Source organism: Colletotrichum spaethianum (genome assembly GCF_022836535.1).
Source record: "Colletotrichum spaethianum MAFF 239500 DNA, contig25, whole genome shotgun sequence".
NCBI classification, from domain to species: Eukaryota; Fungi; Ascomycota; class Sordariomycetes; order Glomerellales; family Glomerellaceae; genus Colletotrichum; species Colletotrichum spaethianum.
In genome coordinates this window covers 737,706-763,034 of record NW_026054795.1, presented here as the reverse complement: position 1 = coordinate 763,034, position 25,329 = coordinate 737,706, and the positions used below count along the sequence as shown (strand labels likewise).

The following is a 25,329-nucleotide window of genomic DNA, read 5'->3' as shown; positions in this document are numbered from 1 at the left end:
TCGCCCGGTCATCAAACGGTAACAAGTTCACAGAGGCTGCGTCCGTCTCAAAAAGTACATTGAATAGATGGTTACAATCAGGTTGAGTACTTGGAACGCTTGCTTAGCAACGTTCTTTTCACGCTCCACTCCGCCATGCCGATACTAGCTGCGTCTCATGGGAACCCTTAAACTAGGCCATGAAATCATGCTAAGCTTCAATTGCCAACTGGTCCTGACCAGCCACAATTGTGGCCTTGCTGCACTGAATGATACAATGTGATGAGGTGGGGTTCCGATGGATGCGTTCCAGCGTCAGCCCCCCACTTCGCAGAAGATGAGCCCACTCCATCGCGGTCCGCTCCTTCCCACCGACAGCTAGCATGAGCATGTCCATGGCAGTAGACTCGGGCTTCGGAGGCCACTCGACGACGTGTTCGGCTATCAGCAGGGTACTATCTGCCGCCATGGCCTTGGAGATATGCTGTAGGATACCTCGGGCAATGTGGTCGTTATAGTCATGAAGACAATGGCGAATGTAGTAAACCAGGGCCCCTTATTACGTGTTAGTTCCCACAGCGCTGTCGAGGCCAGAATGCCAACATACCTTGGACCGGCTGCTCCTTGTGCATGTCGATAGACATTAGTTTCAATCCCGGTAGATTACCCACTCCTTCGACCCTCGAAATGACAGGCTCTTTGTCCTGCAGCACACAACGCTCCAACGGCAGACCAATGCTCCCGCAGATGGCCTGAACCGCATGACCGCTGCCACCACCGACATCGACCAACAGTACTCTGTCGTTGTCGGCCTTGGCCGATGCTTCGGCAATCCACGAGAAGTCATACACGCCGATGATCGGCGCCAAGCGGTCTAACGCCGTCATTGCCCGCATGAACTCCTCCTTTTTGCCCTGATCATTGTAAATGCCCCACATGTCACTTCCCTGCATCCCCTTCGTGAAGGTAAATGGGCTAGGGCTGAGGCCGTCCGGCTCGTTTCGCCCGTTGCTTTCAAAGTACCGGATCATGTCGCAACCAGACAATCCGTACTCCATCCTAGAAAAGTTAGTCAAAGCCAGCATCGCCATTGAAAAGATTCATACACGACTTGGTCCAAGTCCCCGTATGGGTTACCGTGAAGGAAGATCTTGGACTTTGCAGTGTGCGCAACTCGATCAGGCCCGGCTTCTCCCAGGACACCGGTGGAAATGAGCATACGTGAGACCCGCACTGAGAGGTCAACAACAGTTTTGCAGAGCGTTGAGGCTAGGCGGTGTCACTTACTGAGAAGAGAAAGATCGACGCTCGCCTTGTCGCTCAGCTGTGCGTAGGATATGGATTGTTCGATTGGAATGTGTTCAAAGACGTGCCAGTGAACGAAGAGCTTGATGGCAGCCATCTCGTTGCTTTGGACGATGTGCAACAGCCACTGGTCCTGGGGCTGTGCCACAAGGTTGCGAATGTTTCCTGTCAGGTTGAGAATCCTGGACTGGAGGGAAGCCTCCTGTGCTTGGCCCATGTTGCCACGGAGCGTATACTCCGTGATTGCTCCAAGCAGGTTCGTTGCCAGCTGTCGAAGGTCGTGGCAGTTCTCAAGTGACCTAAAGGCATCCATTGCTGCGTCTAGAAGGTGGTTCGACGTAAAGGAAAGTGACGAATGCGGCGACAAAGGCACACGGTCTGGAAGTTGATTGAACGCCGAAGTTCAGTATGCGCAAGATTATGTGTCTGCCTGACTTGCGGCAAGACGGTCTTTGAAGACGACGTACTTGACTACGAACGCCCTTTGTACTGTACCGTACTGTAGATGCAGGGAAGACAGCCCGAAGTCTAAGTGGCACTGTTTTCTCTTGGTGTAGAACCAAAACCCGCCGTATACTTACCTAGACCGACTGGGAGCCGCGCGTCACAACACTCACTTAGCGGTGTGGGTCCGGCTGTTAGTAGATACGTGGTTTTCTGCTTTTCGGGAGCCCAAAATGACTTCGGCGCGAATACCGAGTGCAGCAATTGCTTCGCCGTGGTGATCAACTTGTGGCTCCCAGAGGAAATCGTGGATCCCCAGCCCTGACTGCTTGCGAACAAGGGGGAATATACATATGTACGTACCATGCAGGCATCAAATCTTTGCTTGTGGCCAGGTTTTACCCCCTGTCATCAACAAAGCTGAGCATAATCAATCTTCTTTTAGCAACTCCTCGTGCGCAGTGGCATGAATTACTGTTTGATGCAGTTCCCAGACAGCACGTCAGCCCTCGTTCAAGCTGTATGACAATTTGGCTTTCGATGAACGCAAAGTTTGAGTGGGTTGCACAATATACGGCCACAGTGTGGAAAGGGCGAAGACCGGCGAAGACTATCGACTTTTGTTGGTGGGCCCTGCCTAATGTTCCTTCCTCTATCGACGAAGCCTTCAGGCTATCCATTCCAACCCTATGCTACTACTGAAGATGTAGGCATCTTACGTCCCCATACCTTCTTGAACCAATACCACGGGTGCGTTGTTTTCGAGGCCATTTCCGCTTGCAGAGCTGTATTGTAATCCTCGATTTGTTCAATACTCCAACCAGCCGAGGTGCCTGGGCGCACAACAAACCCCAAGGCGTCCTTCTCCATTACTGCTTGCGCATACTGGCCCAGCTGTCTTTTCTTTACATCTTCCGGCCATGCTCCGATCGGTATCTGAGATCCATTGTCAGACTTCGCCTGCGAAATTGCAATGTCGCAATGCCTACCTTGCAGCTAAACTCCTGGACGTCGATGAAGCCTGCCTCCTCTATGGCCTGTCTCTGTATGCCGTGCCGCACTACAGAAAATGTTGGGCCAGTTTGTTCGCCATACTGGTCGAATATTCCAAACCATTGATACCAGGCACTTCTTTCGTTCACTGTGCCGTCGTCACTCTCGATCAGAAACGATGGCTCCGAGCTCTCAAGAACCCCGCCTGGTCGTAAACATCGGTAAGCCTCCTTCATCGTGGATTTCCAATTAAGAACAGAGCCGGTGAGGAATCGCATGTGAACGTAGTCGAGGGAGTTGTCGTCGAATGTCCATCGTTCGTTGAAGTCGTCAATATGGCTAGAAGACGAGTCAGTTTCAACTTACCTACGCAAGCGGCAGGCAAAGTGGAGATGGAGAAATTGAAAAATAGGCTGAACCGACAAATGTACATTCGATGGAACATATACAGGCTGAATTGGTGACAGGTCGATTCCAATCACGACGACGTGCGGGTAGGTTTCACCAACTTCACTGAGGTGCTGATGTTAGCAACGCTTTTGCACAATCATCGCTTGAGACGGCCATACATAGCCCAGGTGCCTGTTCCCGTTCCAACGTCTAAAATCTTCTGTGACAATGTAAGCATATATGCAAGGTGACCTGGTTGCAGCAGAAATACCTGAGCATTCTTCGGGAGTTCGGCATGGAAAAGTCTGCCACCAGAAGCTTGACAAAAGAGAGCGTGGCTGACAGAACCTCGTTAGTAACAAGCTTGCTTTTTGGTTTCATGTCTGGCCATTCTCACCAAACTTCCATTGCGTCACGCTGCGGTCCGTCATGCGGAGCCCTAAGGAAAGCGTCAGTACTCAGTTGTTTCGTGCCGTTTAGCTCCACGTACCAGTAAGTAGAACCAAACCGATCGCTGTGATAAATCCTGCCATGACAGTCTTCATAATCCAAAATGCTGGACGTCATCGACTTGGTTGAGCCTTGTTCGTCATCGAGGCCTGAATCGAATTCGTTGTCTTGCAAATCTACCTAGGTAGGTTTTCTATCAGTGCTACCGATGCGACATTTGACAAGAGAGATCTTACTCTAGGTGGAGTTGCAGGAGGCGTTTGTTCCGTAAAGGAGGTCGAAAACACGTGGGTAGGTTGCGTTGCCTCTGGCTCGTCCACAGCCACTGGGGATGGCGCAGTCGACTCGGAGGGTGCATCGTCATGTTCAAAAGCAGTAGAAGAACTGAGATATTCCAAAGAGAACTTTCAGTCACGTCTGATCTGAAATTCACACTCTTTTTATATCCGGGCACGGGTGGCGCAGGTGTCGAGTTGGTCGTTGGATCAGCTAGGTAAAGGGGATCAGTGTACTGCATTATTACCACACTACCTTGCAACTAACTATGGGGCCTCTGCAAAGATTGAAGGGTAATCACCTTCGTCAGGTTCGGAGACGCTTACAAGGCTGAAACCGGCTGCATGGGTGACTCATGGCAAAGAAAATCAACGCAAATCACCGTTTGTGAGAGGCTGGGCCTTGACGTTTCGAAAGAAGGTGCTGGTGGGGTAGTCATTATCACGACGTAGAAGTGAGCCATTGCATGATGGATATCGAGAGTTTCCGAGTTCTCGTCAAGATTTACGCCATCTAGATTCTACCAGGAGATTCTCCCGAGCCTGACCCGAAGAGCTCTCAGTCTCATAAACCGCGATCGCGTGGTCCGGGAGAAACAGTGCGTGGCCCTTCAAGTAAACCCCCCCCCCTATGGCCAAGACTTCTACGCTAACGCTGAACCAACTATTCAGCGACCCATGGGCCCCAGGCATCAATCACGACGAGGGTGTGCACACAGATCCATATCGTGCCAAGAGAGTATGTCAACAACCAATCCGAGAGGAGGCTTGGATTCCGGGGTTCTAGTAAGGGTAAATTTGAAGATAACAGTAGCCCGCTGGTGCAAACGTCTAGCATCTGTTCCCTGTTTCCATGAACAAAGTCCCCATTAGGAATTCATACAGTTGAGCTACCGCGGTGCAGGCTTTTTGAAGTGTGACTCGAGACGTATGAGCCTGGACGAGGGCACAACGTTGCTGTGATCAGACACCGTTAGTTGGTCCTGACAGAATCAACTTTGGACTGACTTACTCACCAGCTCATGATCCGTAGCGAAGGCATTGCAAGAGCCTCTGATTCAGACCGACATGTGTGCCTATGAACCGACCTTATCGACAGCCGCTCTCGTCAAGACTGCTTCTCCACCAGCCTTGCCTTCGAGTCCAGCATCGCCGCGTGAACCGTAAATACCATCGCAAATTGCAGCATGGTAGCCATCATGCTGTACAGTGACCAAAAGCACCACAGGCCTGAAGAAAGCCAGATACCACGCATTAAGTTATGTGCATATCTAGGAATTCCACTCCGATCAGTGTCAGACCGCAGAGAAGCGTCTCCGCGACCAGAATCGGTCACAAAAGCGCTTAGCTTGTGGATCATTATCGCAGCAGCAGCTACATGCCAGTGCTTGGCAAGGAGACCAAAAATAATGATAACGATGTAGGCGGCGTGAAATCGAATGAAATTATGCCTGATGCGCTGTTGCAGGTCTTTGAAGGATCTTGGGAGAGTAAGGTAGTTGGGGTTAACAAGGTCGAATAGGGGACTACTAGCTGAATTCTCGAGTACGCGAGCGACGTAAGGCCAATAGTTTTCCCTCAACACAGAAAGAATGACCCGAAGGTCTTCGAGAGATAGCATGTCAAGCTAGGCGTAAAGTGGGATAATTCGCTTGGAAAATCCAACTTGCAGAATGTTGAAAGATATAGGTTATGATCGTAAAAAAGTGCCCCGCTACCGCGCCGGTTCTTGCAGCTATTACTAACTTCAAAGCACGATATATTCTCTGTACTCCGAGTTACTGTAACAACAGCACCGCGATTAGTAGCTTTAGTGATCAAGTGGTATGGTCTCTTACGCGTTACCTGGCAAATTTGCATTCTGTGTGAAACAACAGATGTCAAGTTTGGGAACGATGCTAAGAGTGGCGAAGGAGATTGCGGTACAGTGAGGTGGGAACTGACGAGGTCACTCTCTTAGTAAGGTATAGGAGCCAGAATCATCTCAGTCCCAACGTACACAACGAAGAAGCGGCTATGAATGTATCACACAGGCGTTCCATTTGGGGTTCCTGTCTCTAATGGCTGTGAGAACTCAAGAACTGACGTAAACAGGCCTGTATCTCGTCTGATAGGCTGATACTGGGACTCGCCCCGTTGTGTGTCACTGTACGCTGGGCTATTAACGGAGCTGCCTCCACCTCTGGATCCCCCTGCGTGAGCATGTCAGGGCTGGAGCATTTAAGTGATCAACAGCAGAATATGGCTTTTTTGCAGCACTCCTGTTTCTGCTTCAACGAGAATCAACACAGTATAAGTAACGCCTAAGATCTCACCCAGCGCTCAGTTTCCCCTCAAGCGAGGGTCGAGCCGTTACCTACAGAGTGTCAGTTGAACCGATGCTATCTCTAACCGACAGCTACTGAAACTCTCGCATTACTTCCTACTTACCAACGTCATGGCACAGCCACGCCCCCTACTCGTCGTAATTGGGGCTGGCAGCATGGGACTTTGCATCGCCCGTCGACTTGGCTCATCGCACCATATCCTTGTTGGAGACTATTCGCCCGCTGCTCTGTCCGAAGCCAAGGGCTCGCTCGACCCCGCCGGCCATCTCATAACAACAAAGAATATCGATGTTTCCTCCGAGACATCGGTCGCCTCCTTCGCGAAGACAGCCGCCGAGCTCGGTCCTATCAAGACCGTCATTCTTACGGCCGGTGTATCCAGCGCCGCAAACGACACCCAGCTGATCTACGCCACTAACCTTACTGGCACCGCTCTCGTTCTTGACAGCTTTCTTCCCCTGATGCCTCCTGGAAGCTCCCTGACCATCATAGCCTCGGTTGCCGGTCACCTGCTCCCTCCCAACCCGGGCTTGGAGACTCATCTGGCAACAGCCCCGACAGCTTCCCTCATCACGCACCACGAACTGGACCACGATACCGACTCTAGCCACGCTTATGGTGTCTCGAAGCTTGGTTGCATCGTCCGTGCTCAGTACAAGGCTGCTGAGTGGGGACGCAAAGGAGTGCGAATCAACACCGTTAGCCCCGGGGCCATCGAGACGCCTATGCTTGGTCAAGTTCTGCGATCGGAGCAGGGACCCTTTGCGCAAAGCATGATCAACAATACTCCGCTTGGCAGGACGGGGACGTCTGATGAGATCGCCGGGATCGTTGCGTTTCTGGCCGGGCCGGACACAGGGTTTGTCACTGGAGCGGACCTAGTCATCGATGGTGGCGCCTTGTCGGCACATCGATGGCCTGGAGCCGTCGCGGGATTGAAGCACAAAGTTTTATCATCAGATGGGCACGAGTGATAGACCAAGGTTCGGATACTTAGTCAGGGGCGGTGCTTTCCAAGTTTCAGCAGGTGTTAGATTGCTCCCTGCATCCTTGCTGTCGATAGTATCATTGATACGTGGCTGTTTTAGTCGATGTCCTTGGTCCTTGGTCCTTACACAGCACATGAGCACGATTGTCTCTTAGATTGTCTCTACTCCGACCCAGAGTTGAGTCGTACGCTCTCACATATCTCGAGGCCAGCCTTCTTGATGCAGAAAAGACGGCCGACAAAAAACAGCAGAATCAAGCCAAGAGGTTGCCCATTAGCGAGCGGCCTCTATCATTCACTCATCAGTAATGCGACACACTCTTTGACATCATGTGAGACTACTGAGTGAAGCTTTGAGCTCAAGATGCTTCTGGACAGTGTAACTGTGACCCAATGATCATTGCGGCATGTTTGAGGGCCACTCGGTCCTGGGCATACGTCTCTTCCCCTACAAACGGACGCGCCAAAGGTGTGAACCCGCTTCACATGGTGTCACTGCCGAAAGAAGCCACTTCGTAAACCTTTGTTTGTGGAGCTTGATAATATGCTCAAGCTGTCGAGCAGGGCCGGAAATGGGAATTTCAAGTACAGCGATATATTTTGCCTGCTCGCAAGCATTGTCGTCAAGTCCTGTGGCTCGGCTCATGGCGGAAGCTAGCGGACACCGCCAAAACTGGTGGAATGGGGAGCAAAAAAGGCGGCTCTCTAGCTTCATTCCTGCTCGCCATGTGCACAATCGCTATCAAAGTGGATTTTCAGAGCCTAACCTAGAGTGACGTAGGCTAGGAGCCGGAACAAGATCCAACGGACAGGATACATGGCGAAGTAAGGTGCTCGCTGTGTGACTGGGGATAGTGACTCCATAATAATAATAAGAAGGCTCTCCAGAGGCAATTGCAGCGGCGTCGAAAGGCGATTTGTTGGTCCCGGATTTCCAAGGTAACAACATCCGCCGAACATCCACGCCAGTAGCGAAGTACTTGTCGAGGCTCGAGGAAGGGAAAAAGAGGTGGAGAATTCTGCAGAAGTCAGAACATGACCGTCACCGTCGACGCGAAGTCCCGAACAGCATCCTGGAGACTTGGCAAATATCGATGGAGCACATAAGGCAAGAGGATGATACGGCATACCGGCTCCTTCTCACCCTTGCGTATGTCCACAATCAAAACATTCCGGAAAGTTTTATCAAGGCAGCAGCGCAAGCAGGTGTTGGCGACGGACAAAGTCAGAGTAGTACCAGTACGATCACGGAGAGTGAGGATGAATCAGATGATGAAAACGAGGCTGTCACTACTGCCTTGGCTCGCCTGAGAGAGTTTTCCTTCTTATCCATGCGGAAAAACCAGTCAATCGGGCAGACATACGAGATGCACAAGCTCGTTCAGGATGCAGCTCGATATAGCATGAGCCAGAAAAGACGCCGACAGGATGCAGCGCAGTTTTCTATGGCAGCACTCACTCTTGTGTCAGATCTCTTCCCGCGGAGAACGCGAGGTGCATGGGAAGAAACCGAGCTGTGGCTTCCTCATGCATTGCAATGTAGTGAGTGGGCTGAAGTATGCGAGGCGGGCGCAGGCGAAGATATTGCGAACCTTCTGAGCCGTGTGTCGGACTATCTGTTCGACCGCGGACGTTGGAATGAGAAGGAACCAGTAGATAGGAAGGCATTTTCAATACGGCAGAGAATCCTAGGTAAGAGGCACCCCGACACGATCGACAGCATGGCCTCACTCGCAACAACATACCACGCCCAGGGGAGGTATGACGAGGCAGAGAAGATTTATACAGAAGTGCTTGAGCTACGCCAGGAGGTTCTTGGCAAGAGGCACCCCGACACGATCGACAGCATGGCCTCACTCGCAACAACATACCACGCCCAGGGGAGGTATGACGAGGCAGAGAAGATTTATACAGAAGTGCTTGAGCTACGCCAGGAGGTTCTTGGCAAGAGGCACCCCGACACGATCGAGAGCATGGCCTCACTCGCATCAACATACCACGCCCAGGGGAGGTATGACGAGGATGAGAAGATCTCAGTAGAAGTGCTTGAGCTACGCCAGGAGGTTCTTGGCAAGAGGCACCCCGACACGATCGACAGCATGGCTGAACTCGCATCAACATACCACGCCCAGGGGAGGTATGACGAGGCAGAGAAGATTAAGATAGAAGCGCTTGAGCTACGCCAGGAGGTTCTTGGCAAGAGGCACCCCGACACGATCGAGAGCATGGCCTCACTCGCATCAACATACCACGCCCAGGGGAGGTATGACGAGGCAGAGGACACCACGACGGAAGTTCTGGCGCTACGACAAGCATCAAAGCAAAGTGAGGGTGTTCTTGACAAGTGAATCAATTCAATTGCTTCCGATCACGTCTGTTAGTGAGAATCGGACGTGTGATACTATTGGCAATACATTCCACAAGCTAGAAAAAGCTTATTGTTCCTTCAGAAATGAGTAGATGTATGCCTTTGTTAGCTACATCGACTAGTACATGGCTAGATAATGGATGAAGTTCCTCATCGCATCGATCGACCATCAGATCCCCAAAACCCGTAATCATCCCCTTACTACGGTAATCCATGTTGTGGATAGGTGTCCCGACCCATCTCACATTGAAGAACGTCAGTTCATCTTGTCAAGTTGTGATCGGCTAGTTGAACCATACGCAATCAACAGGGCCTGCCCCGCTAAATGGTAGTATGATTGGAAGGAACGTAGACGGAATGGCGAGCCGAAATCGAATATGTATGGCGCTTTGTTAAGGTGCGTCGTCATTGGCAGTGACAGGATGCACATGCGAAACAGCGTGGTACCATGTTCCAGTGGGCCCAAAACGAGAGGTTGAGCTGCGAATCGGTGACTGCTATTCCCGCAAACTAACAAGTATGTTTTCACCGGCTCTGGTGAGGTCTAAAATGCAGTGAAGGCCGGTACCCAGGGTTCCACGGGTGCTGACATTGTAAATGTGCCACGCAACGTGGTATATCTGGTTGCGTCCTAAAGGGTATCTACACATACAGCTCCAGTATGGTGATTTGGTTCGAAAGCGACCAGGGAGCGGCCCATGGGTGGTCTGGAGACTGAAGAGCTGGAAGTCTCTTCAACAGGGTCCCAGTTGCAGTCAGTTAGTAGGCCTGCTACGGTAGGCTCAATGGCAAATGACCATCTTCCCGGTTGGTGAATACTATAGCCTATAGCTGTTTCATGCTTAAATTATACGCCGGCTGCTTTTCCTTTACTACGACGCTGAGATAAAACACCAAGGTCTGCCAAGGAAGCATGCACTGGTACAGTTACAGGTCGTTCGTAACGGCTGGCTCACCTATCTTTTGAGAGCAGGCAAAGGCGTCGTGCCTTCGAACCCAGCCTACTACTGCAAGGCTTTGGGGCTGTGAGGGAGCGATCGGAAACTTGCCCGACCCCGAAAAGGCTAGTCCTGGTAAGAGCAACAATCAATGGTTTCGGCTTTTTATAGATCAGCTTTGAATAAAATTGGAAGAGATCGGTTCGGTCCGACATGTCAACCTTATTGCCCTCTTACAATGTCCCTAAATATTGCTCTTGGGACCATCGCTGCCCACGGCACCCTTTCCAGGTCCATCTGGTGAGCCTTGGCAACCCTCATAAAATTGTTTAAGCCATCAGCTCTTACTCGCCAGCAGCACCATATCTAAGAGCTATCCCATATTGTCTGAATTCGCCATAAATACAACAGTGTTCTATTTCGCAGTCTGATCCCTTATTCAGCCCCCTTTGCGTGTCTCCCCGCTACTCCTCACAGTACAATACACCAGCCGTAATGCCTCGCCCCGCTCTTCGCCGTACAGGCCAATGTGCATTTGCCTGGACTAGGGAGCCTTGGCGGGAGCAGCGCGAGTAGGTGAACCGCGCGAACTCCTGCATTCACCGCCTCATAAGCGACCCGGCCAACTGTCTAAAGTGTAAATACAGGACCTGGTCTAGGAATGCCGAGAGAGGTGATCCTTCTTGACACTATCTAGCACATCACAAAACACCGCAAAGATACTTGCTGGCTTCGCCGTCGGCGTCATTGGGCTCCCTGGTCTCTTCAGCTCCTGACTACAGGCCGTCAACAAGGTAGAATCGTACCGTTCAGTCCGGATTGACAAAAACGTGCAATACACCTTGTTCGATGCCACCAAGACACGCTTCGAGCAATAGAGTCAAAGCATAGGGATCAAGCAAGGGGGACTGCTAGGCGGTCACTACCCAGCATTAGACAAGGCGCATCTGCAGCTATGCACGACCTCTTGCTCGTGGTAAGAACATGAAAGCATTTAAATGTTAAAGAAATAACAGCAGATTTCGATCTGTCGGCATGAAGTTAGCATATCTAATAGGGCAAGCAACAACTTTTTACAATCAAATTAGGCCACTGGTGTCGCTTTTCAGGCCAAGGACTCATAGGCAGTTTCGGTTACCAAATAGGGGGGTGATAACTTCCTAGGAAGTCGCTATGCTACTATTGTGTTAACAAAGACGTGACGGTGTAGTAGAAGGGCTCTTTCGGTTACAAAACGGTAACTCATCAGTAACTTACGGTTGCTAAAAAGGGGGGATAAATTCCTAGGAAGGTATAATACCACCATTATGCTGAGAAATCATGTTAACGGTAAAGACACGGGGTATGTAAGGCAACGAAACCGTAACTCACAGGTAGGTTACGGTTACCAAAAAGGGGTGACAACTTCCTAGGAAGGTGTCATGTGTCAAAGCATCCAAACTGATTTGGACGGTTCTCTACGATTCTGTAAATTACTGATTATCTCTACGGAGATGTGCATGAACCAACACAATATTGCCATTTGCGACTCGCGTCGCACTCGCCTACAGGAACCCCCTTGGGAAACCTCCCTGCATTTCCTCAGCAACACCCGTGCAAGGAGTGTCCTCGTCACCAGCACTTAGGACCACAATAGGTATTCAAGGTCTTTAAACATGGATGCCCCCTTTGTTTGGAGGTGCCGGTTCGCCCATTTGTGCTGTGTCATGTGATGTGTATGGGTCGTTTTTGACACCAGGTAAAGGAGTATCCTATCTGCAAGGTGCAATTGCGTCGCTAGGATAACGCAAGGCAGAGGCGGTAGCTAACTAGCGCGAGGGAAAGGGCAGCAGACATGTACTCATTAACAGAAGGAAAGTCGAAAGTTAGGCATGGAAGAGAAATGCAATGATAACTTGCGTTAATTGCATAAGTGCATATCGCCGCATTCACATATGGAATGGAAGATGACACCCTGCATTTACGTCAGATGCACAATATCGAATCCTACATCAATCTCGCATTATGAATGTCCCGCTTGTGCTTAAGTGGGGACCTGAGCTGCTCAGTCTCGTGACTGAGGTACCTGAAGACCCACACTGAGGTGAGCCTGAGTTCGAGCGGCAAATATGCTAACCAAGTTTCAACAAATTTCCTCGCTACATCTGTGTGACAACCGGAAGAGGAAGCTCTCAAATCCGTTGGTGAAATATCAAATAGGGGAGTGCGAAGGCAATTGCTGGTGTCAGCCTCGTTGCCTGGAAAGTGCACTGCGCGTGGGGGTGCTGTAAGGGATGAGGATCGCGCGGAAGAGGCAACCCGTTCGGGCTATTTAGTATGCGGCCGTTTGATTTAAAGGCCAACGAAAAGGCCGCCTCGGGCCGGCTGCTGGCCGCAGAGGCGACGAGGCAGCAAGGCAGATTCGCTCCGGGCTTGCATGACTTCTTGGGCGGCATCGGTCTTTTCGTCCTTCGGTGAGCGAGCTACCAATAAGCGTACATCAAGTTGTGGGGTCTTGCCTGCATAAGCATTATCAAGAGAATAACTTACCGATTATTGGTTCTTTTTGGTCCTAACTGGCTTGGCCGCCATGCGTGATTCGACGATGCTCGAAGTGCCTGCATCCGACCCGGATGGCGCGATATTGGCTAATTGTATGGAGGGTGGCCCACTGGCTGACAGCACCGCAGGCGCCTTATTTTTAGAGACTTGCACCTCGCCTCTCTCTAGAACCCCTATGCTTCTCGTCCTTCCTAGAGCGCCGCTGGGCATTATTGGTGGTTACATGACTTACACCACACCTACCTTAACGCCTATCATTTGTTGGCGTGATAAGGCTCTACAATGGACATGATGGGCGTTATCTTAGTAGAGTACATAGCCTGCAGCGGCTGTTTACTGATAAGCAATGCTCTTACTGATGCTCCCTGACTAGATACTGAGAGGAGATACCAAAGTCCATAGCAAAACCGTCCACCCACGGACCATGGCCAGTAGGCTTACCAGGCTCATCTTTCTCTGAAAGATATCCGGGCGTGCTGTGCGGTCGCACGCCGCCACCCGACTGTGTTGGCGCGTGGCCATTGTTCTACGCGGTCTCCATCAGGCTAGGCCCCCGAGACCCATCTTTTTCTGCTGTTACTGCCAATCATCGGGAGAGGGGTCAGCATCCACTCGTTGGTGCTATCGAATCGTCAGCCACTGCATCGCTCAACTGCATCGGTCATCCAGTCAGCTATCCTCAGCGCAAGGCTGTGTTCAAGGGCTTATTTTGATCGCTTTCGGGACGTGTTCAACAGGAGCATCGCCATGTATCCTTCCATGAACCCTCACCGACTCAGACCTCTCTCAGCCCTATGAAAGCGCTATGACATCCTTAAAGCGACTTCCAAGCCCTCAGTTGTACACCATCGGGTGGATCACCGCTCTTGACAAGGAGCTGACCGCGGCAGAGGCCGTGCTCGACGAAGAGCACCAGAAGCCGGAAAACTTCAGAAAGCACCCGAAAGACACAAACAGCTATGTCTGGGGTCGGATTGGGGACCACAATGTTGTCATCGCCTCGCTAGCCGCTGGAAAGTACGGCACTGTGTCCGCAGCGACGACAGCGTGGAGCATGACCAGCTCTCTTCCGCATCTTCGGTTCGGCCTCATGGTCGGCATTGGCGCTGGCATCCCCAGGCTGGCTGACAACATCGACATCCGCCTCGGCGACGTTGTCGTTAGCCAGCCGACTGGTACCAGTCCGGGAGTCGTGCAGTACGATCTAGGGAAGCTGGGAAACGACGGCCAGTTCACACGTGTCGGTTCTCTCGCGTCTCCGCCCGAGGTCCTTCTCAAAGGATTGGCGGCACTGAAAGCCAAACGACGGCTCAAAGGACCTCGAGTACGCAGCATCCTAGACGATATGCTCCAGCGTCATCCCCTACTAGCAGAAGCAGAACCAGGTGACGCTGCGTTCGTCTACCAAGGGGCGCACAACGACCGGCTATTCGAAGCATCCTCTATACACATCCAACGCCCGGATCCACAAAGCGCAGTGTCTTTGGCAGGAGCTGTTCCATATAACGTCAGTACGCACTATTTTCAGCTGGCACTGGTATGGGTTTGGTCCTTATTTTGGCTTGTCTATGCCTCTGTGAGGACGCCTGCCAGTACGAACGAGGCGACAAGGAGCATCCCATCCGAAGATGCAAGTTGTCAAGAGGCCAGCCAGACGAAATCTTGCGAGCATTGCGACACAGGGAAAGAAATTGGGCGACGACATCGACGATCCACCGATCCCGTAGTTCACTATGGCGTCATTGCTTCAGGCAACTCCGTCGTAAAGGATGGGATCTCTCGGGACGACATTGTACAGCGACTTGGGGACAAGTGCATCTGCTTCGAGATGGAGGCGGCTGGTCTGATGGATAACTTTCCCTGTCTCGTAATCAGAGGGATCTGCGACTATGCAGACACCCACAAGAACGACCAGTGGCAAAACTATTCCACAGCAACCGCGGCCGCATTTGCAAAGGAGCTGCTTGAAGTTATCGACAGGGAGGATGTAGAGGGCTCCTCAAGAATCGACGAAATTATGGAACATCGTTAGTATTCTATGACTCTAGTTCAGATTAAATTACTTACATTCGTTTTGCAGTACGTAAAGATATGTCTCAAGTCAGCTCAACCACAAACAGGATGCAACAAAGCCAACATTTCCAGGAGGTCATGAAATGGCTCGCTCCGCCAGATCCATCAACTAATGACAACAAGGCATTGCAGCAACGTCACGAAGGAACAGGCCAGTGGTTGCTCGACAGCGAGGAATACTCGAAGTGGAAAAACACGCCGAAGTCTTCCTTATGGCTTCACGGCATCCCGGGCTGCGGCAAGACTGTCCTAAGTTCAACGGTTATCAAGGACCTCAGCAGCACCAAGTCTTGCTCCAAGAGCCTTGTCTACTTTTACTTCGACTTCACCGACACTAGCAAACAGTCGCTCGAGAAAGCACTTCGGTCCCTTATTGCTCAGCTATACCACAAAAGTCACGACGTCCAGACGCATCTGGATTCGCTTTACTCCTCGTGCAAAAATGCTTCACGACAGCCAAGTGTGGACTTACTGATCTCGACATTCGAGGCCATGGCACAACAGATCAGCGAAGTATGGATCGTCCTGGATGCACTCGATGAATGCCAGACGAGAATAGGCCCAAAGAACGAAAGTTTGTTACACTGGATTGAGAGTCTTTTAAACTCACCGCAAGTCAATGCGCACCTTCTTGTCACGAGTCGCCCTGAACACGATATCAAATCAGTGTTGGAAAGATGTATCAATAACCAGATCCCTCTCCAGAGCGACCTTGTTACAGAAGATATACGTGCGTATGTTCATGGAACAGTGAGACAGCACGAAGGATTTGAAAGGTGGCGAACGCGTGAAACAATCCTAAATGAGATCGAAAGCCACCTGATGGAGAAAGCTAACGGGATGTAAGGCAAAATCAATCTCTTCAACATCTGTTGCTAAGTTACATCACAGGTTCCGCTGGGTTTCATGCCAGCTTGACGCTCTCGCAAAATGCCCTGATCCGCTCAGTCTTCGGAAAACGCTACAATCGTTACCAAGCACGCTGGACGAAACATATGCCCAAGTCCTACGAAGAATTCCGCCTGAATTCGAGAAAAATGCGAAGCGGTTATTACAGTTTCTTGCCTTTTCTGCACGACCTCTACGAATTGAAGAAGCTGTCGACGTTATTACGGTAGACACCAAAAGCAAGCCCAGGTTCGATGCTGAGAATAGGATGCCACAACCAGACGAGATATCTATCTATTGTTCAAGTTTAGTGGTTGTTGTTACTCGAGGCGGTAATGTCAAAGGGAATAAGGTAAAAGAGCTACAGCTTGCACATTTCTCTGTTAAAGAATATCTAGTATCCGGCCGACTAGAGCAAAATATCTCCGGAACCTTCAGAGAGCCACTAGCCAGAGCCTCTATTGCAGAAGTCTGTCTTGCGTACCTCTTGGAGCTGGAACACGACCTTCTGCCATTGAGAGTTAGACAGTCATATCCACTCGCACAGTACGCTGCACGTTACTGGATGAGCCATGCTCTCCAAGCCGAGACCAACAGGGTTCTTCATCTCATTAAAGAATTTTGCCTGGACAAAGATTCTCCCAAAACGTGCTACGGTCTCTTCAACCCAGATAGGCCATGGGAAGAGCCAGAAGAGTTTGACAAATCCATGGCTCCGGTGTTATACTATGTGGCATATGGAGGGGTCGTGTGTGCAGTAGAAGAGTTGTTGAAAAACGGCGCATACGTCAACGCCCAGGGCGGCGAGTACGGCAACGCTCTCCAAGCCGCTTCATCAGAAGGTCGCAAAGAGATCGTCCAGATGCTTCTTGACAAAGGAGCAGACGTCCACGCCCAGGGCGGCGAGTACGGCAACGCTCTCCAAGCTGCTTCATCAGGAGGCCACAAGGAGATCGTCCAGATACTTCTTAACAAGGGAGCAGACGTCAACGCCCAGGGCGGCGAGTACGGCAACGCTCTCCAAGCTGCTTCATATAGAGGCCACAAGGAGGTCGTCCAGATGCTTCTCGACAAGGGAGCAGACGTCAACGCCCAGGGCGGCCACTTTGGTAACGCTCTCCAAGCTGCTTCATGGGGAGGTCACAAAGAGATCGTCCAGATACTTCTTAACAAGGGAGCAGACGTCAACGCCCAGGGCGGCGAGTACGGCAACGCTCTCCAAGCCGCTTCATTTGGAAGTCACAAAGAGATCGTCCAGATGCTTCTCGACAAGGGAGCAGACGTCAACGCCCAGGGCGGCAAGTACGGCAACGCTCTCCAAGCCGCTTCATACGGAGGTCGCGAAGAGATCGTCCAGATGCTTCTCGACAAGGGAGCAGACGTCAACGCCCAGGGCGGCGAGTACGGCAACGCTCTCCAAGCCGCTTCATTTGGAAGTCACAAAGAGATCGTCCAGATGCTTCTCGACAAGGGAGCAGACGTCCACGCCCAGGGCGGCGAGTACGGCAACGCTATCCAAGCTGCTTCATACGGAGGTCACAAAGAGATCGTCCAGATACTTCTTAACAAGGGAGCAGACGTCAACGCCCAGGGCGGCGAGTACGGCAACGCTCTCCAAGCTGCTTCATACGGAGGTCACAAAGAGATCGTCCAGATGCTCCTCAATAAGGGAGCAGACGTCAACGCCCAGGGTGGCCACTACGGCAACGCTCTCCAAGCCGCTTCATTTGGAAGTCACAAAGAGATCGTCCAGATGCTTCTCGACAAGGGAGCAGACGTCCACGCCCAGGGCGGCGAGTACGGCAACGCTATCCAAGCTGCTTCATTTGGAGGCCACAAGGAGGTCATCCAGATACTCCTCGACAAGGGAGCAGACATTGGAAACGCTCTCCAAGCTGCTTCATACGGAGGCCACAAGGAGATCGTCCAGATACTCCTCGACAAGGGAGCAGACGTCAACGCCCAGGGCGGCCACTTCGGCAACGCTCTCCAGGGCGCTTCATATGGGGGCCACAAAGAGATCGTCCAGATGCTTCTCGACAAGGGAGCAGACGTCAACGCCCAGGGCGGCATCTATGGCAACGCTCTCTATGCTGCTTCATCAGGAGGCCACAAAGAGATCGTCCATCTGCTTCTTGACAAGGGAGCAGACGTCAAGGCCCAGGGCGGCGAGTACGGCAACGCTCTCCAAGCTGCTTCATTTGGAGGCCACCAAGAGATCGTCCAGATACTTCTTGACAAGAGAGCAGACGTCAACGCCCAGGGTGGCTACTTTGGTAACGCTCTCCAAGGCGCTTCATCAGGAGGCCACAAAGAGATCGTCCAGATACTTCTCAACAAGGGAGCAGACGTCAACGCCCAGGGCAGCAGGCACGGCAACGCTCTTTATGCTGCTTCAGATAGGGGCCACAAGGAGATCGTCCAGATGCTTCTCGACAAGGGAGTAGACGTCAACGCCCAGGGCGGCTACTTTGGTAACGCTCTCCAAGGCGCTTCATCAGGAGGCCACAAAGAGATCGTCCAAATACTTCTCAACAAGGGAGCAGACGTCAACGCCCAGGGCAGCAGGTACGGCAACGCTCTTTATGCTGCTTCAGATAGGGGCCACAAGGAGATCGTCCAGATGCTTCTCGACAAGGGAGCAGACATTGGCAACGCTCTCCAAGCTGCTTCATACGGAGACCATCAAGCAGTTGTCGAGACAATCATCAACTCAGGAAAGGTCGATGTCGATTCGAGAGACGAGCATGGTCGATCGCCGCTGTCGTTGGCGGCTGAGTACGGTCATAACGCTGTTGTTAACATGCTCATCAACTCAGGAAAGGTCGATGTCGATTCGAGAGACGAGCACGGTCGATCGCCGCTGTCGTTGGCGGCTGAGTACGGTCATAACGCTGTTGTTAACATACTCATCAACTCAGTAAAGGTCGATGTCGATTCGAGAGACGAGCACGGTCGATCGCCGCTGTCGTTGGCGGCTGAGTACGGTCATAACGCTGTTGTTAACATACTCATCAACTCAGGAAAGGTCGATGTCGATTCGAGAGACGAGCACGGTCGATCGCCGCTGTCGTGGGCGGCTGAGTACGGTCAAAACTCTGTCCTCAGAACTTTTCTCGACTTGCGAACGGACGTTGTAGCAACGCGCAACGACACAGGGACGCCGCCAGATGGTACCTCTGACAACGGGCAGTCCGCGGATATTTACCAGCAAACAACAGATTCACTTGTTGTACCAAATGATAAAGGCAATGCAGCAAATGAGATCCATGCGTATGGCGTTAACGCAAATTCCAAGGATGTTGAGGGTGCCACACCAATTATATGGGCCGCGAGAGGGGGCTACGAGGATGCGGTTCGTCTGCTTTTGTCCCAAGCGACCTTGGATCCAGATTCTTGTGATAAGAACGGCCGTACAACGCTTTCATGGGCTGCTAGTAAAGGGCATGTAGCTATTGTGCATTTACTCCTTGCGAACAATATTGTGGACATCAATTCACAAGACCGGGATGGCTACACGCCACTGATGTGGGCTATGCGGAAATCTCACCTTCGTGTGGCGAAATTGCTAATTCAGGGCGGGAGCCGTATGTCAGACCTTTTGAAAGCCAGCCTGGCTTTTCAGGCGTTCTGGTTGACTCCAGCAGACGATTTGGATCAGTTCCTGACCGGCATTGGTTATGTCGAAGATCACGACTTGTTAGGGCTTCAAGCATTGTTTTCACTTCCTTTGACATGATCCTACACGGCTCTTGCAAGCGGAGGAAATAGGAAGTAATTATAGCCTTACTAAGTCTATTTAGAGATCCTCTTGCTGGGTAAACTGTGATAATGCGGCTGCGGCATCTTGTGACCATGAAGAGCGCGCTTTGGGCAGGCTACCAATGGGATACGTGCACGACTTTACAAGCATCGCCGTGTCGTTAAGCCCGGCTAGAAGGATTTACCAGTAAAGGCCATGACCATATCGATTAAAACCCTAAGTCTACTGGTGCAAGTGTTTAATAGAATCACCATACAGCATAAGACATCTCGTACATTGGGTTCGACCAGGCGTAATCCATCACTGCCTTTAGCATCGATGAATGGCCCCCCAGCAGACCCAATCGCAACTGCTTCCATAAAGTGGACGCCTCTCTCGTTCAAGCTGACCTCGTTGGTATTCGTGACCTCTGCTTTCCACCAACGCCCGAAGATCTTGCGAGAATTTGTTAATTTGCGTGGAGAAGTTGTCTTCTTACCTCAAAAGCGCCTGATCATGCGTTAGGCAAATCAGGTCAGAAACATCAGAGAGGTTATTCTTTTCCCAGAGTCGCTTCACATCCTCCCTCCCTGCGGCTTCTCTGACACTGTCTGTCATGCACCATTCTGCTGGTGTGACGACCACATCTAATAAGTAGAGGATCACAGTGATCGCATTCATCGCGAATCCACGGTCCTGGTCTGACGGCAGACTACTCCTAGCTTCATCGAGGCGTTTGTAGACAAAATTAGGGAGGTCGATTCCCGCGGCGTCTGAGTCCCTGATATGGTCTGTGTTCTTGAATACAGTCAGCCGCTTGAAAAGTCTTGATGTTGTGGAACGAAAAGGCGGAGAGTGAACGGACCGACGACGAGAAACCACCCCATTTATAACGGTGCCAGTGATTACGCTCGTCGCTGCTTCCACCAAGAATCAGCGATGCGACTCTCAGGCGATGCGGCTGAGAGCAAGCGCCCAGAACGAGCAAACATTGTCTATTTTCGGCAAAGCGGGAAGCTCTCTTAGAGGTGGAGCTGTCCGCTATTGGCCAACGAGCGAGTCTTCCCAGTCGCACGACATGCACCGACGGAGGTTGATCATGGGCTGAGCGTGATTGGCACAATCGGGTATGACCGGTACAAAAGCACTTTTCTCAGTTGTGAAGGTGGTACGCAGCCTGCTCAGTGGGGTAAATGAGATCCGCCTGCCTTTCTGGTACCTTGGCTGCACGAGCGGTCACTGAGGCCACTCAGTGTCGAGACTAACAGTGGATGATAACGTGGCACTATTAGAGATAACGGTAAACACATGTCTAGAAGCAGCCATGGCAGAGCTTGCAGATGAAACCCCTTCGCTGAATGGTGTGTGTAATAGGATCTAGAGAGTAATCAGCTTTGTGGCTAGTATTGCGCATGGGTTTCAGACATAGGATGTAAACAGAGTGAGGATAGTTTTGGAAACTTGATTGGAACATGACTTCAAGAAAACCTCTGTATCACATACTAAGCATACTGGGAAAAGAGGTCCAGCGCGCAAGCCGCGTGGCGATCTCCTTGACGCGAACGTTGATTAAAATTACTTCAGCTTAATTACAACTTTCTCACGGGTAGGTTCTCTTCAGCCCCACTCTAAATACAGGGTACATGGAATTATCTCGGGTCTAGAACCCGGTGGGGTCTATCCCGGGTCACTAGTTACTGCCTGGTTAACCTAGGTTCCAAAGTTAGTGCGAGTTAAGTTGCCAGTCCCTCACGCAATGGACCTGTGGCACAGTGCTGTCGGCGTTGACGATGTAACTCCTGGCGCAACGCTGACAATCGTGTTGTCGGTTTGCAAGCGTTAGCGGCATAACCTCAATCGAAACCGACAAGTGCGTAGATAGCCAAGAGGAAGTAGCGTCTTGACTGCGGTATACTTGATAACAGGTCGCCCAATCAGCGCCATGCCTTCATTCAACGGCTTCACGCGTGACTGCAGATGTTGAATTGTTTGCCTGATCCCCGTGTTTGCTTTCGGCCGTGTCACCTGAACGTATCGCTGAGTGTCTATGGCGAATGAACAGTCGGACTTCGCCTTTATTGTCGGAGTATGTTCGCCTCACCCGCAACATCCACTTCGCGTCTACGTCTCGCCGATTTACAAGCAAGTCATGGATCCAGACACGACCCCATCCCAGAAGCCAGACTTTCCAGCCAACCTCCATCCCCTGCTTCGACCACATTTCGAGGAAGTCACAGGCACCATGCCGCAGGACCAAGATCGGGGGTTCGGTGCCAAGATTCTAAATGACCTCGCGACCGAAGCTGGCTCAGAAGCCAACGGGCGAAAGGAAATCGACAGGCTCAATCGACAATATGGCTGTTTCATTAAGGCTGATGCAAATCAAATAGTTCAGAACCGCATGCTGTTGAGGTAAGGCCCGGAAGCCCAATACTGGTCATTTTTTCTTACTTCAAAGCAGAGGGCTTCACCAATGGATGGCTGGGCTCTTGGCAATGTTGCAGGACGAATCGTACAGTCAAATCGACGAGGGCTGATGACTGGGATATTGCCAGTTAGGAAGGTGAAGGCAGGCCAGACAGGGTGACAAGATGAATCCATAGCGTAGGATAGACCGCCCTTATCATTGAAACACATTTTGATAACTATTGTGGTCTCGAGGAAAATGCTTTAGGTTAAAGCACGCAATGCCTATGAAATAGTGCCTGAAGTCCTAAGAAATCGTCCACAGCAGCATAACCAATATTGGCAAAGAACTGCTCTAACATGGCGGCCGGCAACGAATTGAACGCCTGAAAAGCCAACTGTTCTATACACGATTCTTCTACTGAACACCCACCCTGACTGAGTGCTTCCACCACCATGTGATGGGATCGTTTGAGTGCCCACATGAGTGGCGTGCAGCCTTTGTTGTCTCGAAAATTGAGGGCTTTCCTGCTGTTTTTGACTAGGATTGACACTGTCTGTTCTTGGCCTTTCATAGCAGCCCAAGAAAGTGCTGTGCGGCCCTCTGTGTCTATCAAGTCCACGTCGGCCTTACCTGTATCGATCAGCATGTTAACAACAGCTTCATGTCCGTTCTTTGCCGCCCATAAGAGGGGTGATCGGTTGTCTTTCGTGGCGACCGTGATGTCTGCTCCCTTGTCAAGAAGCAGTTTGACCACTTCGAGATGGCCGTTACCTGAGGCTGCTTTAAGCGGCGTTCATCCATCTTTGTCAGCGACCGTGATGTCTGCTCCCTTGTCGAGAAGCAGCTTGACTACCTCAAGATGGCTGCTGCCTGATGCTGCGTGAAGCGGCGTCCATCCATCGTTATCAGCAACTGTGATGTCTGCTCCCTTGTCGAGAAGCAGTTTGACAACCTCGAGATGGCCGCTGCCTGAGGCTGAATAGAACGGTGTCCATCCGCCCTCATTAGCGACCGTGATGTCTGCTCCCTTGTTGAGGAGCATCTGGACGATCTCCTTGTGGCCTCTAAGCGAAGCAGCTTGAAGAGCACTGCCGAAGTGGCCGCCCTGAGTATTGACGTCTGCTCCCTTGTTGACGAGCATCTGGACGATCTCTTTGTGACCTTCGTCTGAAGCGGCTTGGAGAGCGTTGCCGTACTCGCCGCCCTGGGCGTGGACCTCTGCTCCCTTGTCGAGAAGCATCTGGACGATCTCTTTGTGGCCCCCATATGAAGCGCCCTGGAGAGCGTTGCCGAAGTGGCCGCCCTGGGCGTTGACGTGTGCTCCCTTGTCGAGGAGTATCTGGACGACCTCCTTGTGGCCTCCAAATGAAGCAGCTTGGAGAGCGTTGCCGATGTTGCCACCCTGGGCGTTGATGTCTGCTCCCTTGTCGAGAAGCATCTGGACGATCTCCTTGTGGCCTCCGTATGAAGCAGCTTGGAGAGCGTTTCCAATGTCTGCTCCCTTGTCGAGGAGTATCTGGATGACCTCCTTGTGGCCTCCAAATGAAGCAGCTTGGAGAGCGTTGCCGTACTCGCCGCCCTGGGCGTTGACGTCTGCTCCCTTGTCGAGAAGCATCTGGACGATCTCTTTGTGGCCCCCATATGAAGCGCCCTGGAGAGCGTTGCCGTACTCGCCGCCCTGGGCGTGGACCTCTGCTCCCTTGTCGAGGAGTATCTGGACGACCTCCTTGTGGCCTCCAAATGAAGCAGCTTGGAGAGCGTTGCCGTAGGGGCCGCCCTGGGCGTTGACGTCTGCTCCCTTGTCTAGAAGCATCTGGACGATCTCTTCGTGACCTCCGTATGAAGCGCCCTGGAGAGCGTTGCCGTACTCGCCGCCCTGGGCGTTGACGTCTGCTCCTTTGTCTAGAAGCATCTGGACGACCTCTTTGTGACCTCCGTATGAAGCGACTTGGAGAGCGTTGCCGAAGTGGCCGCCCTGGACGTTGACGTCTGCTCCCTTGTCGAGAAGCATCTGGACGACCTCCTTATGGCCTCCAAATGCCATATAGTATAACACAGGGGTCTTGGCTTCATGAACAGAGTTCGGTTCCTCATTCCATGGCTCATCTGGTTTGTACAATTGGTAGCATGTTTTAGGAGATTCCTTATGTAGGCAAAACTCTCCAATGAGTTTAAGGACTTGACTGATGTCGGCTTTGATAGCATGGCTCATCCAATATCGTGCAGCATACTGTGCGAGTGGGTATAGCTGTCTAATCTTCAGTGGCGAAAGGTTGTGGTCTAGCTCCAAGAGGTACGTAAGACAGACTTCTGTGATAGCGGCTCTAGCTAGTGGCTCTCTGAAGGCTTTAGAGATGTTTTGCTCTACTCGATCAGATATCAGGTATTCCTTTACTGAGAAATGCGCAAGCTGTAGCTCTCTGCCCTTATTGTCTCTGCTGTTATTATATCGAGTGACAACAGCTACTAAGCTTGAACAGTAGATAGAGATTTCGTCTGGTTGCGGCATTCTGTTCTCGGCGTCAAACCTGGGCTTGCTTTTGGTGTCTACCGTAATAACGTCGACAGCTTCTTCAATTCGTAGAGGTCGTGCAGAAAAGGCAAGAAACTGTAATAACCGCTTCGCATTTTTCTCGAATTCAGGCGGAATTCTTCGTAGGACTTGGGCATATGTTTCGTCCAGTGTCCTTGGTAGCGATCGTAGCGTTTGCCGAAGACTGTTGGGATCAGGGCATTTTTCGAGAGCATCAAGTTGGCATGAAACCCAGCGGAACCTGTGTTGTAACTTAGCAACAGATGTTGAAGATATTGATTTTGCCTTACATTCCGTTGGCTTTTTCCATCAGGTGGCTTTCGATCTCATTTAGGATCGTTTCTCGCGTTCGCCACCTCTTAAATCCTTCGTGTTGTCTCACTGTTCCATGAACATACGCACGTATGTCTTCTGTAACAAGGTCGCTCTGGAGAGGGATCTGATTGTCGATGTATCTCTCCAATGCTGATTTGATATCGTGTTCAGGGCGACTCGTCACAAGAAGGTGCGCATTCACTTGCGGTGAGTTTGAAAGACTCTCAATCCAGTGTAACAACCCTTCGTTTTTTGGGCCTGTTCTCGTTTGGCATTCGTCGAGTGCATCCAGGACGATCCATACTTCGCCGATCTTTTGCGCCATGGCCTCGAATGTCGAGATCAGTAAGTCCACACTTGGCTGTTGCGA

At 51.5% G+C, this 25,329-nt stretch overlaps 8 protein-coding genes across 8 annotated transcripts; 6 read left to right on the top strand and 2 right to left on the bottom strand.

Annotated features, from left to right (window-relative positions):
* Positions 1-190: 190 nt before the first annotated feature.
* Positions 191-1,597, bottom strand: ColSpa_08981 (methyltransferase fsa4; the record flags this gene model as incomplete). The annotated part of the gene is made up of 4 exons (XM_049275193.1): positions 191-534; positions 587-1,038; positions 1,086-1,212; positions 1,267-1,597. 4 exons carry the CDS (start codon positions 1,595-1,597, stop codon positions 191-193), a joined length of 1,254 nt encoding a protein of 417 aa, XP_049131150.1.
* A 4,676-nt stretch (positions 1,598-6,273) lies between these two features.
* ColSpa_08980 (putative oxygen-dependent coproporphyrinogen-III oxidase) lies at positions 6,274-7,137 on the top strand (the record flags this gene model as incomplete). Its single annotated transcript, XM_049275192.1, has 1 exon — positions 6,274-7,137. One exon carries the CDS (start codon positions 6,274-6,276, stop codon positions 7,135-7,137), a length of 864 nt encoding a protein of 287 aa, XP_049131149.1.
* Positions 7,138-8,872: 1,735 nt separating this feature from the next.
* Positions 8,873-9,499, top strand: ColSpa_08979 (kinesin light chain; the record flags this gene model as incomplete). The annotated part of the gene is made up of 1 exon (XM_049275191.1): positions 8,873-9,499. The coding sequence occupies one exon, from the start codon at positions 8,873-8,875 to the stop codon at positions 9,497-9,499; it is 627 nt and encodes a 208-aa protein (XP_049131148.1).
* Positions 9,500-13,803: 4,304 nt separating this feature from the next.
* Positions 13,804-14,368, top strand: ColSpa_08978 (uncharacterized protein; the record flags this gene model as incomplete). Its single annotated transcript, XM_049275190.1, is given in 2 exon segments — positions 13,804-14,322; positions 14,339-14,368. 2 exon segments carry the CDS (start codon positions 13,804-13,806, stop codon positions 14,366-14,368), a joined length of 549 nt encoding a protein of 182 aa, XP_049131147.1.
* A 458-nt stretch (positions 14,369-14,826) lies between these two features.
* On the top strand, positions 14,827-16,189 carry ColSpa_08977 (vegetative incompatibility protein HET-E-1; the record flags this gene model as incomplete). The annotated part of the gene is made up of 3 exons (XM_049275189.1): positions 14,827-15,025; positions 15,079-15,801; positions 15,963-16,189. 3 exons carry the CDS (start codon positions 14,827-14,829, stop codon positions 16,187-16,189), a joined length of 1,149 nt encoding a protein of 382 aa, XP_049131146.1.
* Positions 16,190-16,668: 479 nt separating this feature from the next.
* Positions 16,669-19,698, top strand: ColSpa_08976 (ankyrin repeat domain-containing protein 50; the record flags this gene model as incomplete). Its single annotated transcript, XM_049275188.1, has 1 exon — positions 16,669-19,698. The coding sequence occupies one exon, from the start codon at positions 16,669-16,671 to the stop codon at positions 19,696-19,698; it is 3,030 nt and encodes a 1,009-aa protein (XP_049131145.1).
* A 2,245-nt stretch (positions 19,699-21,943) lies between these two features.
* On the top strand, positions 21,944-22,238 carry ColSpa_08975 (uncharacterized protein; the record flags this gene model as incomplete). Its single annotated transcript, XM_049275187.1, has 2 exons — positions 21,944-22,113; positions 22,163-22,238. 2 exons carry the CDS (start codon positions 21,944-21,946, stop codon positions 22,236-22,238), a joined length of 246 nt encoding a protein of 81 aa, XP_049131144.1.
* Positions 22,239-22,904: 666 nt separating this feature from the next.
* Positions 22,905-24,155, bottom strand: ColSpa_08974 (ankyrin repeat domain-containing protein 50; the record flags this gene model as incomplete). The annotated part of the gene is made up of 1 exon (XM_049275186.1): positions 22,905-24,155. One exon carries the CDS (start codon positions 24,153-24,155, stop codon positions 22,905-22,907), a length of 1,251 nt encoding a protein of 416 aa, XP_049131143.1.
* Between the last annotated feature and the right edge of the window lie 1,174 nt (positions 24,156-25,329).